This window comes from Sceloporus occidentalis, unplaced genomic scaffold (assembly GCF_023333645.1).
Source record: "Sceloporus occidentalis isolate IW3139 unplaced genomic scaffold, rSceOcc1.0.p SCAF_7, whole genome shotgun sequence".
Classification (NCBI taxonomy): Eukaryota; Metazoa; Chordata; class Lepidosauria; order Squamata; family Phrynosomatidae; genus Sceloporus; species Sceloporus occidentalis.
The window spans coordinates 26,689,975-26,703,235 of NW_028316987.1; the positions used below are offsets into that span (position 1 = coordinate 26,689,975).

Consider the following 13,261-nt stretch of genomic DNA (forward strand, 5'->3'; position numbering starts at 1 on the left):
TCTATATATGTATCCACACTCACATTGTATCCATATATGTATCCATCATTCGCATAATCTGTCAAAAATAGAATGGAGAAAAAAAGGGGGGGAAAGCCGCTTGCAAAGCGACTGGCGAAAGAGGAGGCATGATCCTCCCACTGCCTGCCCTCTGACCTAAATCCCTCCCTGAACTTGACCCGATCATGACCGGGGACAATCTCATATTGACGGAACCCATTTTTTTCAAAAAAGATGGGAAATAGTCCACTTTCAAAAGAATCGCCCCTGAATGAGTGTGTAAAACTCAGATTCGCGTGTGGAAAAATCGGCACCAATATGAACTTCTCACTTTTAAACAGGTTTCTGAACCAGGGTAAAAGGTAGTCTGAATGGTCCCCTAGTATTCCTCAGAGGTCTCCCATCCCCATACTAACCAGGTATTTAAATTTCTGTAACTGTTTACTAAAAGCCTTACCAGAATAAAAGTGAAAAAAAAAGTCTATTATTTTACTCCTCCACATTCATCTCTTTTTTTCCAAATATTCTTTATTGGTTATTAAAAATAAAAACAAATATTTATGTCTTCTTCAATTCTATTCACGAATTTTCTTTCACCCCCCCCCCCCCTTACACATTGCTATACTTGTGGTAGACACTTTGTTTATAGCACTGCTTAAAAGAGTTCCTCTATTATAATATCTTCGTTTACAAACCCCGCATAGTTATATATTTTGTGAGCTGCCAAAGGCCATGTATCATTTCACCTCTTCTTTTTCAATTTTACTTACAAAAAGACTCTTCTATATAGATTATTTACATAAAGTTTTTCCATTATATTAATATTCTATTGCTTCTTTATATAATTCTACTATCACTATCTCTCTTTACAGAAATTCATGAATGGTTCCTATATTTGACTTTCAGTTGCAGCTTTATCTCTTAACACCATTGTAATTTTGTCCATCTCTATTATTTTCAGAGATTTTTGTAACCATATATCAACTGGTGGTATATCTGTCGTTCTCCAATATTGCGCAAGTGACATTTTTGCTGTTGTGATTAAATATAGTATCGGCTTTAATCTTTCTCTTATCTCTTGGTTATCCACCATGTTTAAAATAAATAGTTCTGGTTCCAAATTAAATTTAATAGTAAACATCTTTTGTACTGCCATATGTATTTCTTTCCAAAATTTCTTAACTTTAGGGCATTGCCACCACATATGAAAAAAAATTCCTGTATTTTCATTACATTTCCAGCATGTTGCCTTATTGTTCTTATAAAATTTGCCCAATCTTAAAGGTGTCATGTACCATCTGTGTATCATTTTAACAGGTTTTCTTTTATATCAGTACACATTGTAAATTTGAGGTCTTTCCCCCAAGCAGTTTCCTATTTTCTCAACTCTATAGTATGACCTATGTTTTTTGCCCAATTAATCATGAAGGGTTTAATTTGTTCTTGTTCCAATTCCAATTTTAAACAGAATTTTTACAGTCTCAAAATGCTTCCTTTTTTCATTTTTTATTAATAATTTCATCTAATTCTGTTTTCTCAATCCCGATTCCGTATTGTCTGTTATCGATCCTAAACCTTTCGACCATCTGGCGATAAGGGAACCATTGCAGTCTTATTTCCTCTTTTTCTAATTCCTCTCTTGTTTTCATCACTTTTTCCCCATTTTCCACCCTTAAGATTTCTTTATATTTTATCCATCCTTTTTTTTCTATTACTACTCTTTTTAAAGAAGGCCTTGTGTGGAGACACCCATTCAGGAATATTTCTGTAAATTTTCTTTTTATATATTTTCCAGGACCTTAATAACGATTTCCTAATAATATGATCAGAGAAATGTTTGTTATGTTCTAATTTTTCATACCATAGATAGGCATGCCATCCATAAATTATATTAAATCCCTTTAAATGTAAAAGCGTTTCATTCCCTAAATATAGCCATTCCGTTAACCAATCAAGACTGCATGCGTGATAGTATAATTTCAACTCAAGTAAAGCAAAACCTCCTCTTTCTTTACTATCTCTTAGGGAATTCCATCTAATTCTTGCTTTTTTTCCATAGAATAATAGAATCATAGGGCCCATACAGACAGACCAAAATAAAGCTGCTTTGGATCACTTTGGAGGTATGCTGTTCAAGTGGTGCATGCATCCTAAGAGTTTGGAAGCCGCACCAAAGCCAAGCTCCAGTACTTACGACTGGAGTGTGGCTTTGGCACGGCTTCCAGACTCTTAGGACACATGCATCATATAAACAGAATACCTTCAAAGTGATTCAAAGCAACTTTATTTTGGCCTGTCTGTATAGGGCCATAGTGAGATAGATGAATTTTTAATAGAATCATAGAATCATAGAATTATAGAATCGTAGAGTTGGAAGAGAGACCACTAGGGCCATCCAGTCCATGCAGGAAATCTAAATCAAAGCATCCCTGACAGATGGCCATCCAGCCTCTGTTTAAAGACCTCCAAGGAAGGAGACTCTATCACCTTCCGAGGAAGTGCATTCCACTGTCGAACAGCCCTTACTGTCAGGAAGTTCCTCCTAATGTTCAGGTAGAATCTCTTTTCCTGCAGCTTGCATCCATTGTTCCGGGTCCTGTTCTCTGGAGCAGCAGAAAACAAGCTTGCTCCCTCCTCAATATGACATCCTTTCAAATATTTAAACAGGGCTATCATATCACCTCTTAACTTTCTTTTCTCCAGGCTAAACATCCCCAGCTTCCTAAGTCGTTCCTCATAGGGCATGGTTTCCAGACCCTTCACCATTTTTGTCGCCCTCCTTTGGACACGCTCCAGTTTCTCAATGTCCTTTTTGAATTGTGGCGCCCAGAACTGGACACAATATTCAAATGTAGGATACATTTTTTAAAAATGGAGGACATGTGAAAAAAATTGATGATTTTTAAAAAATGTTAATATAAATGTATGTTTCTTAGGCATGATCAAAATGGAGGACATTTGGGTCTCAGAAGCTGGCTGATATCATCATCATCATCATCACCACTATCATTGTTAAAGCAAACCTTTTAGCATTAAAAACACCGAAAATACAGAGAAATGCACTTTGGAAAGTCACACTGTCTCACCTTCAGAAAGAGTGAGTGCATGTCTCAGAAACTGACTGATATCATCATCATCATCACCACCACCATTATCATTGTTAAAACAGAGCAGACCTGTACAAAGGGAAGGGAAATCCTCCTCCTCCTCCTCCTCCTGCCACTCTTCTTCTTTTTCCTCCTCCTCCTCCTCCTCCTGCTCCTTCCTTCCTCCCTCCTCCTCCTCCTCCTCCTCCTCCTCCTCCTCCTCCTCCTCTTCCTCTTCCCCCGCCCCCTTCCTTTCCTCCTCGCAGCTGCCTGGCAGCCGCAGGTAGGTAAGGATGAGAAGGAGTAGGACGACCCCTGCCCTCCCTCCCTTCCCTGCCCACGGCTGTGGGTAGGGAAGGATGGGAAGGAGGAGGACGACCCCCGCCCCCTTCCTGCCCTGCCTGGAGGGGAACAGGCAGGGTGAAGGAGCCTTGCTCAAGTGGGGCTCCTTGGCCCTGCCTGTCTGCCGGTGGAGAGCCGCTCATGCAAGAGGCCAAAGGCCCTGCGCCCTTTGGCCCCACGCTGGCAGCAATCGGGGGCAGGACTGGGCTCGGGCCGGTCCCAAGGCCTCGCTGGAATAAATGATACTGCAAGATATATCTTTCAATATATTGCAAAGGTCTACTAATAATAATAATAAAATAAAATTTATTTGTATCCCGCCCCTCTGAGAATAATCAGGGTGGCTAACAAAGTTAAAATACAGAACATATAAAATCCCCGGTACTAGGCTCTGAGGAGAAAGCTTAAGCAATTTTGGGCACATGTTGTTATTTGAGTTTTCCTTCCTGTTGAAGGACATGGGACCCTCAGCAGGGTAGGCAAATTAAAATGGTTGAACTGATGCAAATGGTCCTTTCAAATGCCAACTTATCTAAAAATACAGATCCCAAAACACCTCAGAGAGGCATTCACCTGACCAATTTGACACCATGGTAAGACATGGGAGATTCCAGGGTATCCCTTATAATGAATGCACTTGTATTTGTGGTGACTACGAAACTGAAGATCTAGCACACATTTTGTTTAGATGTAATCTGTACCAACAGGAAAGAGATCAATATTTTGATCCCTATATTAGACACACAATATTTTGGGATACTCACATCAGGATATCATACTTTATGAGTGGACAAGATTCAAAAATATCTATTGCCACAGCTCGGTTCCATCATAAAGCAATACCTTTTAGATCTAGAGATGTGGGGATGATTGATGTTAACTGTGAGGGTGATGAAGCGATTTGACATATGATGACAGATGTTTAATGTTATTTCTACCTCCCATTTAATTCTATTTTACTTCCTATGGTAATTATCTTACACATTACTGTTCAATTGTTTTAACATTTTGATTCTTACCTGTTTATTTGTATATCCAGTACATATTGTATATTTTTATTTAGTTTTTTATAGTCTGTTTACAAGCTGTGCATGTTTAGGTTATTCATACGTATCTGTATGGTATTGCGGTATATTGTACTTAGTGCACTATATTAATATATATATATATATATATATATATATATATATATATATATGTCATTGCTTGTATTAATATGTTTTGAAGAATTTTGAAACAGCCCCTGGGCTATTCAATAAACATATTTATTGATTGAATAGCAAAGGGGATAAAACATAACCTTGAAGGACCCTGCAATGGCCATGGGTTGAGCATGAGTTTCCCAGCACCACCTTCTGGATTCACCCTTCCAGGAAAGAACAAAGCCAGTGTAAAACAGTACCTCCCATCCCAAAGTGATACCATGGTCAATGTTATCAAAAGCAACTGAGAGGTTCAGCAGAACTAACAGGAACACACTCCCCTGTCCAATTCCCTGCATAGGTCATCCACCAAATCAATCTTGGAACTCTGGAATCAAACTCACAATGTTGTGGCTGCACTACCAGCATTTAACCACTTTGTCACCAGGGCTCCTGATCCAAAACCAGTATCCAAAACCAGTAATGGACTGGATATGGGCAAACAAACTGAAACTTAATCCGTCAGGTCTTGCCTGCTACTTCACAGAGAATCTTGGTGGACAGAGCTCAGAGAGTCTCATACAACCTGGTCTCTGTAAAACAATCCAGGCTCATCCAGAATAAAATCCATTTACTAACCTGGCATTGAGCAGCAGCATTTTCAACCCGGTGGGCGGGGGCAGTCACCAAGGCTCTCCATGCATTTTTTTGCTTTAATTACTGCTCTCAAGAAGTCATTATTTTAAGTCTATGCTCATTTAAATTTCAACTTTTCCTCTTAGCAATCCAAACACCTTTGGATATACAGGCAAAGTACATTGGTCAGCCACCCAACCAGTACATTCCAATCTTCCACCAATATCACCATCAGTAATGTCACAAATGTATGGGTAAGTGTGAGACACATTACTTAATTTGCTTAAATACCTTAGAAAGAAAATGCAATTATAATTATTTCATTAAGGAACAATTAAATATCAATCATGGTTTTTCCTTGCTTTATTAGATGTAGTATCAAATCCTAACATAAAGTTTATATTGTCATGATTATTTGATACCAGCACTTGTTTGTGGCTTTATTTTATTTTGCCTTTGAAATTTTAATTCTAGCCTTTTAAGTCTGATTTATTATTATGTGTATGCCTATAAGTAGCAACTGCTGTGGGGCTGATCAAGACTGGGATTGGCAGTTGGAGAGAGGATCCATCATTTTCTCCCATGTCAAAAGGGCTATACAGATGGGTGGCTAAATGCCTCCCCTGTATGCCCCAGATCAGTGCCAGAGCGGCTGTATGTTGTGGAATTGATCTGTGCCCCAAAAGAGGCTGCTCTGAGCAGCTTCCTGGAAGGGGCATCATTGGCGTGCTTCCATGACATGATGATGCCCTTTCCGGCCAGCACCGTTTGGGCACTGCATGCCACCAATGCCATCATGGCGCTTGCCATATGGCTGGGGGCATGGCATGATGGTGGTCAAGTGGTGGAACTAGGGCTGGGGGCATGTGGACGCTCAGCCCTAGTTCAGCCCTAATCCTCAGTGAGACTAGCAAAAAGTGCCGGTCTGTACTGCCTCAAAATCCCAAAACTACTTCCTGTCATAAATGGTGTCCATACAGAGGGGAAAAATTCACCATATTCCCACACTGATCTGCTTAAATTATGCACATGGCCAAAACAGGCAGACCATGGGCCTAATCTGTGTTTCAGGGCAATTCTCCAGAGTAAAAAAAGTCACTTCTTCTCTGGATCAAGGCAGAAGTGCCAGAGAATCCCCTGGGCATGTGCTGGTGCAGGAATGAGGGGAGGGGGGAGAGCATTGGTGGGCAGGCTAGCTGCTGACTTGACCAGGAACTACCAATTTCCCACATCACTTTCAAATGTTTGCCATTCCTGTTGTTGTTCTATACCTCCAAGACATTTCAGATTTATGGTGACCCTAAGACTATCATGGGTTTTCTTGGCAAGATTTCTTCCAAGAAAGTTTGCATTTGTTTTACTCTGAGGCTGAGAGCATATGATTTGCCTTGGGTCGTTTAGTGGGTCTTCGCGGCCAAGCTGGGAACTGAACCCTGATTTCCAGAGTCTTAGTCCAAAATGCAAACCACCATGCCATTTTGCAGACATGCAAATTGAATACACAAATGCTCATTAGCACAATACCATCAGTACAATGCACTGACACAACTGATCACACAAGTGCCCATTCACACAACAATGTGTGTGCACAGTGCTGCCAGTACTGGCCCATTGTGGTTGCTGATTGTGGAATGCTTTTCCTCCCCATGGATCTGGACACTCTGATGATAATCTGGATTTTCCCATCCATATGGATAAGACAATAGATATCTGTTCCTGAAAATAATGGTCCATGGAAAGCCAGGAAATAATGGAGGCATAAGCCTAGTGTTTTAGGATTGTGGGTTTCAGGAAAAGAAGAAAACAAAGGGCTCTGACTGGGGGCTGTGGATGACAGTAATGCATGTGGGGAAATGCCAGTTGCTCCAATTGTAGCACAAAAAGGTTTTGTTTTGGGGGTGATATTTATACCCCTTTAAGGCCAATTGAAGTTACCAAGATACCATGGGAAACCAAAAGTTTGATTATCCCATGACGGAACCTGGGATTCTGAAGTGGAAAGTTTGTTTTGATATCTGGGAGATGAGGGGGATTGAAGGGAAGTTCTGACCATGCGCTTACCTGTCCAAAAAGTTTGACTCCACCCAGGAGGCGTGGCCCTTTCCTTTAATGAAAGACATGCTGAGTCAGTTGTCCACAGGCAAAATTTTCACTAAATTGGATTTGAGGGATGCATATTTCAGAGTGAGAATTAAGGAAGGGGATGAATACAAGACAGCATTTCATTGTCCATTGGGGGCCTTCAAATATCAAGTTCTTCCTTTTGGGTTATTGGGGAGCCCTGCCTGTTTCATGAAGCTGATCCACAAAGTGCTACATGATATGCTCTTTGATGGGGTGTTGGTGTATCTGGATGATATCCTGATCTACTCCCAAGATATGGACAGCCACATCAAATTAGGAAAAAGGGTGTTGAAAATATTGCTGGACCACAAACTGTATGTAAAACTGTCCAAGTGCCATTTTCACACAGATAGTTTGGATTTTTTGGGATACAGGGTATCCATGTTGGGACTACAAATGGATCTGCATAAGGTTCAGGATGTTATGAACTGGCCAGAGCCAAAAATCCGGAAACAAGTGCAAAGATTTTGGGGTTTGCCAATTTTTACAGACAGTTCATCCCAAACTTTGCCCAGGAGGCTCTGCCCATAACTAATTTGTTAAAGACCAAAACCAGAGAACAGGGAAATGTACCTGGGTCGAGCCCAGACAGGACCGACCAGCCAAAAAACCCCACCAAAATTAATTGGACTAGAGAATGTACTGAGGCTTTGTGGCAGTAAAGCGATTGTTCAGCTCTGAACCCATATTGAAGCACCCTGATCCTGAACAGCCGTTCATTGTCCAAGTCGATGCCTCTGATTCAGCTGTGGGGGTGTGCTACTGCAAAAGGATGCAGAAGGGAAGCTACGACCATGCGCTTACCTGTCCCAAAAGTTTGACTCCACCCAGGAGGCGTGGTCTTGCTGGGAAATTGAAGCTTTTGCAATAAAATGGGCTTTAGAGTCATGGAGGCAGTTCCTGGAAGGTGCGCCTCATCAATTTGAGGTGTGGACGGACCACCGAAACTTAGAGGCCTTGCAGACGCCAAGGCGCTTGAACCTCAAACAGCGTCATTGGGCCAAGGATTTCTATAAATTCAATTTCATTATCAAATTCATTCCTGGGAAGGATAATGTGCTGGCTGACGCCTTGTCCAGAATGCATATGAACTACATCCAAGGGTATTAAAAGAACTGGCACATGTAATATCGGAGCCATTGGCAATAATCTTTCAGAAGTCCTGGAGAACAGAAGTGCCAGCAGACTGGAGGAGGGAAAACATAGTTCCCATCTTCAAAAAGGGGAAAAAAGAGGATCCCAACAATTATTGTCCAGTTAGTCTGACATCGATACCAGGAAAGATTCGGGAGCAGATAATTAAACAAAGAGTCTGTGAACATCTAGAAAGCAATTCCATAATCACAAAAAGTCAGCACAGTTTTCAGAGAAAGAAGTCATGCCAGACAAACCTAATCTCTTTTTTTGATAAAATTACCAGCTTGTTAGATGAAGGGAATTCTGTGGATATAGTATATCTTGATTTCAGTAAGGCCTTTGACAAAGTTCCCCATGATATTCTTGCAAACAAGCTTGTAAAATGTGGGCTAGACAAGGCAACTGTTACATGGACTTGTAATTGGTTGACTGGCCGAAGCCAAAGGGTGCTCAACAATGGCTCCTTTTCATCCTGGAGAGAAGTGACCAGTGGGGTCCCACAGGGGTCTGTCCTGGGCCCAGTACTATTCAACATCTTCATCAATGACTTGGAGGACAAAATTGGGGGAAAACTTATCAAATTTGCAGATGATACCAAATTAGGAGGAATAGCTAATACACCAGAGGACAGGATCAAAATTCAAAATGACCTGAACAGACTAGAAAACTGGGCCATATCTAACAAAATGAAATTCAACATGGAGAAAAGTAATTACTGCACTTAGAGCGGAAAAATGAAAAGCACAGATATAGGATGGAGGACACCTGGCTGAATGAAACTACGGTGAAAGGGATCTAAGTAGACCATAAGTTGAACATGAGTCAACAATGTGATGCAGCAGCTAACAAGGCCAATGCGATTTTAGGCTGCATCAATAAAAGTATAGTGTCTAGATCAAGGGAAGTCATAGTGCCACTATATTCTGCTCTGGTCAGGCCCCACCTGGAATATTGTGTCCAGTTCTGGGCATCACAATTAAAAAAAGACATTGAAAAACTGGAGCGTGTCCAAAGGAGAGTAACTAAAATGGTGAAAGGTCTGGAAACCATGCCCTATGAGAAACAACTTAGGGAGCTGGGGATGTTTAGCCTGGAGAAGAGAAGGTTAAGAGGTGATATGATTGCCCTGTTTAAATATTTGAAGGGATGTCATATTGAGGAGGCAGCAAGCTTGTTTTCTGCTGCTCCAGAGACTAGGACCCGGAGCAATGGATGCAAACTGCAGGAAAAGAGATTCCACCTCAACATTAGGAGGAACTTCCTGACAGTAAGGGCTGTTCGACAGTGGAACACACTTACTCGCAGTGTAGTGCAGTCTCATTCCTTGGAGGTCTTTAAGCAGAGGCTGGATGGCCATCTGTCGGGAATGCTTTGATTGTGATTTCCTGCATGGCAGGGGGTTGGACTGGATGGCGCTTGTGGTCTCTTCCAACTCTACGGTTCTATGATTCTATGATTCTATGAGGGAGGGAAGAACCAGAAAAGCAGGTGTTGTTCACCCCCCAACAGCTTGGTCTGGGGGTGACGACATGCAGCCAGACTAAATGTGAGAGTGAACAACTGACTCAGACCCTAGACCCTCTGCTGGTGGAGATAATCCCGGCATATGGGGAGGATAAAGACTTACCAGAGTTGGTGGCAGAATTACAACAGAGCAGGGGATTTAGTGTAAAGAGGGAAAAATATATGTGCCAACTCCCTTGAGTTTAAAAGTGATGCCATTGTGCCATGATGTCAAAGCTGCGGGACATTGGGGGTTTGTGAAAACTTGACACACCTTGCAAACCAAATACTGGTAGAAGGGGGTGGGAAAGGATGTGGAAAACTACATACAAGGCTGTGTTACTTGTGCCCGAGCCAAGTCACTCAAGGGAAATCCTAGTGGGCTTCTGCGGCCTTTGGAAATCCCCAGCCAACCTTGGAAACACATAGCCATGGACTTCATTACTGACCTGCCGAGAGCAAAGGAAAGGACACCATTTGGGTAGTAACTGACTTATTTACAAAGCAGGTGCACTACGTGGGGTGCAAAGGACTGCCTAGTACACAAAAACTGGCAGACTTATTCATAAAGCATGTTTACAGATTACATTGTTTGCCAGACAAGATTGTGACCGATCGGGGAACTCAGTTCACTTCCCAGTTTTGGAGGTGCTTACAGGAGAAATTGGGGGTGCAATTGGCTTTAAGCACTGCTTTTCACCCAGAGACAGACGGTCAGATGGAACGAACCAATAAAAGTTTGGAGACTTATTTAAGGTGTTATGTAAACCACCTCCAAGATAGTTGGGTAGAATTGTTGCCCCATGCTGAGGTGGCCTTTAATATGGCGGTGCACTCCAGTACGGGAGTGTCACCATTTCAAGCAGTCTATGGATATGAGCCGAGGACAATGCCCCAATTGACTCCTGAAAAGGAAGATCCAGTGTCGGTGGGGAGGCGGAGTGCCTTGTTAAGAAATAACTGGGAGAAAATTACTATTCATATCTGTGAGATCTGGAAACCTCAGGCTAATGATCCACAACCGACTTATTGTAAAACAAGAAAGTTTATTGTAAGATGCACAGCAGAAGTAACCACAAGCACTTCTTTGCAGAATCTGAAGGCACAGGGAAAAATGCCCACTTTAAAACCAACCCCTCCTTCCCTACCCAGAAGGCTTCTACACCAGACCCATGACTCTATCACCACAGCAACCAGCCACCTTAACCTCGAAGAACCGTTACATTTCCCCCCACATTCCAAACCCTTTAGCAGCGCCCCATCACCAAGCCAAACCTCACCCTTAATATTCCACCTTATTTCCCCAACCCCAACACTATGCAATGTCTCAACACACAGAACTATCTAGATCAATATATATATTAAACATAAAACAGTGATCATATATGAGCTGAATACATGAAGTGAATATTAAATAACTGGATATGTCTAATATTATACTTGATCTTAACTGGTTCTGACAATATCATTGGCTGAATGCAGTGAAGCATGGATTTAAAAGGTATAGCCAATTAGCAACAAACACAACAAACCTCCAATTGAAAGAGAACAAAAGAAAAGAACCAAAGATGTGGTCTGGGATGCAAGTAAAGCAGTCATGGTGGGTTTCTTCTAACACAAGCCTACAAAGGAAGAAAAAAAAAAGGAGAGACTAACTTTGACTAACCTTCAAGATCAACTAAAAGAGAAAGAACAATTGTTAAAAAGAAACTTCTGCTTAAATAGACACAGATTATTCAGAATCAATTTTCAATTTAGGAGAAATAGAAAAGAAAAATTCTCAAACCAAAAACTATTCAAATTTTCCAATAAGCCCAGCAAATGGAGCCTTTGTGATGTAGTGGTTAAATGCCGGTACTGCAACCACAACATTGTGAGTTCGATCCCAGGGCTCCAAGGTTGACTCAACCTTCCATCCTTTCATAGCTTGGTAAAATGAATACCCAGCTTGTTGAGGGCAATTGGCTTACAGATTGTAAACCACTTAGAGAGTGCTGAGTTCACTGTTAAGCAGTATAGAAATGTAAATGCTATTGCTAAATGCTAATGCTATTGCTATTGCTATTCAATTAAATAAATAAATAATAAATAAATAAATTTTATTTCTACCCCGCCCTTCCATGGATATGATCAGGGCGGCTTACAAAATTTATAAAAACATTTCAATACAGGATTAAAATTCAGTATAACAGTTAAAAACATTACTACAAAAAACAGGAACAGGAAAACAATAAAATACACATGTCAAGGGCAAGAAGAAAGAGAAAAAAAGTTTACATCGGTCCGGAGTTGAAAAGGAAAAAAAGGGGGAGGAAAATAAACAGACAATCTAAGGTGGGAAGGCCAGCCGGAATAGATATGTTTTCAGCTGTTTTTTAAAGACAACTAAAGAGGTGGCGGAGCGAAGCTCTGTAGGGAGCTTATTCCAAAGTGAAGGGGCAGCAATGGTAAAAGCCCTCTGTGAGGTCCGTGTAAGGTTAGACCTAGGGACCTCCAACAATTTAGTCCCGGAAGTTCTGAGTGTGTGAGGCGGATTATGTGGGGAGAGGCGGTCCTCCAAGTACCCTGGGCCCAAGCCATTTAGGGCTTTATAGGTCAAAACCAACACCTTGTATTGAGCTCGGAAGCGGATAGGCAGCCAGTGAAGGTCTTTTAAAATAGGTGTTATATGGTCCGACCTGGAGGTACCAGCGACCAGTCTAGCTGCCATGTTCTGCACCAATTGCAGCTTCCGGGTTTGGTACAAGGGTTGCCCCATGTAGAGCGCGTTGCAGAAATCCAATCGTGAGGTTACCAAAGCATGTACAACAGATTCAAGGTCCTTTCGTTCCAGGTAGGGACGCAGCTGGCGTATCAGCCGAAGCTGATAACAGGCACTCCTGACCGTCGCATCCACCTGAAAAGTCAGCTGGAGCGACGAATCAAGGAGTACTCCCAAGCTGCGCACCGAGTCCTTCAGGGGGAGCGTGACCCCGTTCAGGACCGGGTGACAGATCTCACCACCAGAAACCGGGGAACCTATCACCAGTACTTCCGTTTTTCCTGGATTCACACTGAGTTTGTTCTCCCTCATCCAGCCCATTACCGACGCCAAGCAGGCATCTAGAGGAGAGATGCCATCCTTAGTTACTGCATCAGTCGGGGACATAGAGAAAATTATCTGGGTGTCATCAGCGTACTGATAACACCACGCCCCATGTCTCCGGATGATCTCTCCCAGCGGCTTCATGTAAATGTTGAATAGCATAGGGGACAGAATCGCTCCCTGAGGGACACCAGATGTCAGGGCCC

The 13,261-nt window shown here is 42.0% G+C and overlaps 1 protein-coding gene across 1 annotated transcript in view; it reads left to right on the top strand.

Annotated features, from left to right (window-relative positions):
• The window catches only part of SPMIP7 (sperm microtubule inner protein 7), a 97,206-nt gene that overhangs the window by 74,896 nt on the left and 9,049 nt on the right, over window positions 1–13,261 (top strand). Inside the window, exon 8 of the mRNA XM_089532286.1 lies at window positions 5,353–5,460. Coding sequence (XP_089388412.1) covers window positions 5,353–5,460 — 108 coding nt within the window. The remainder of the gene's footprint in view (window positions 1–5,352; window positions 5,461–13,261) is intronic.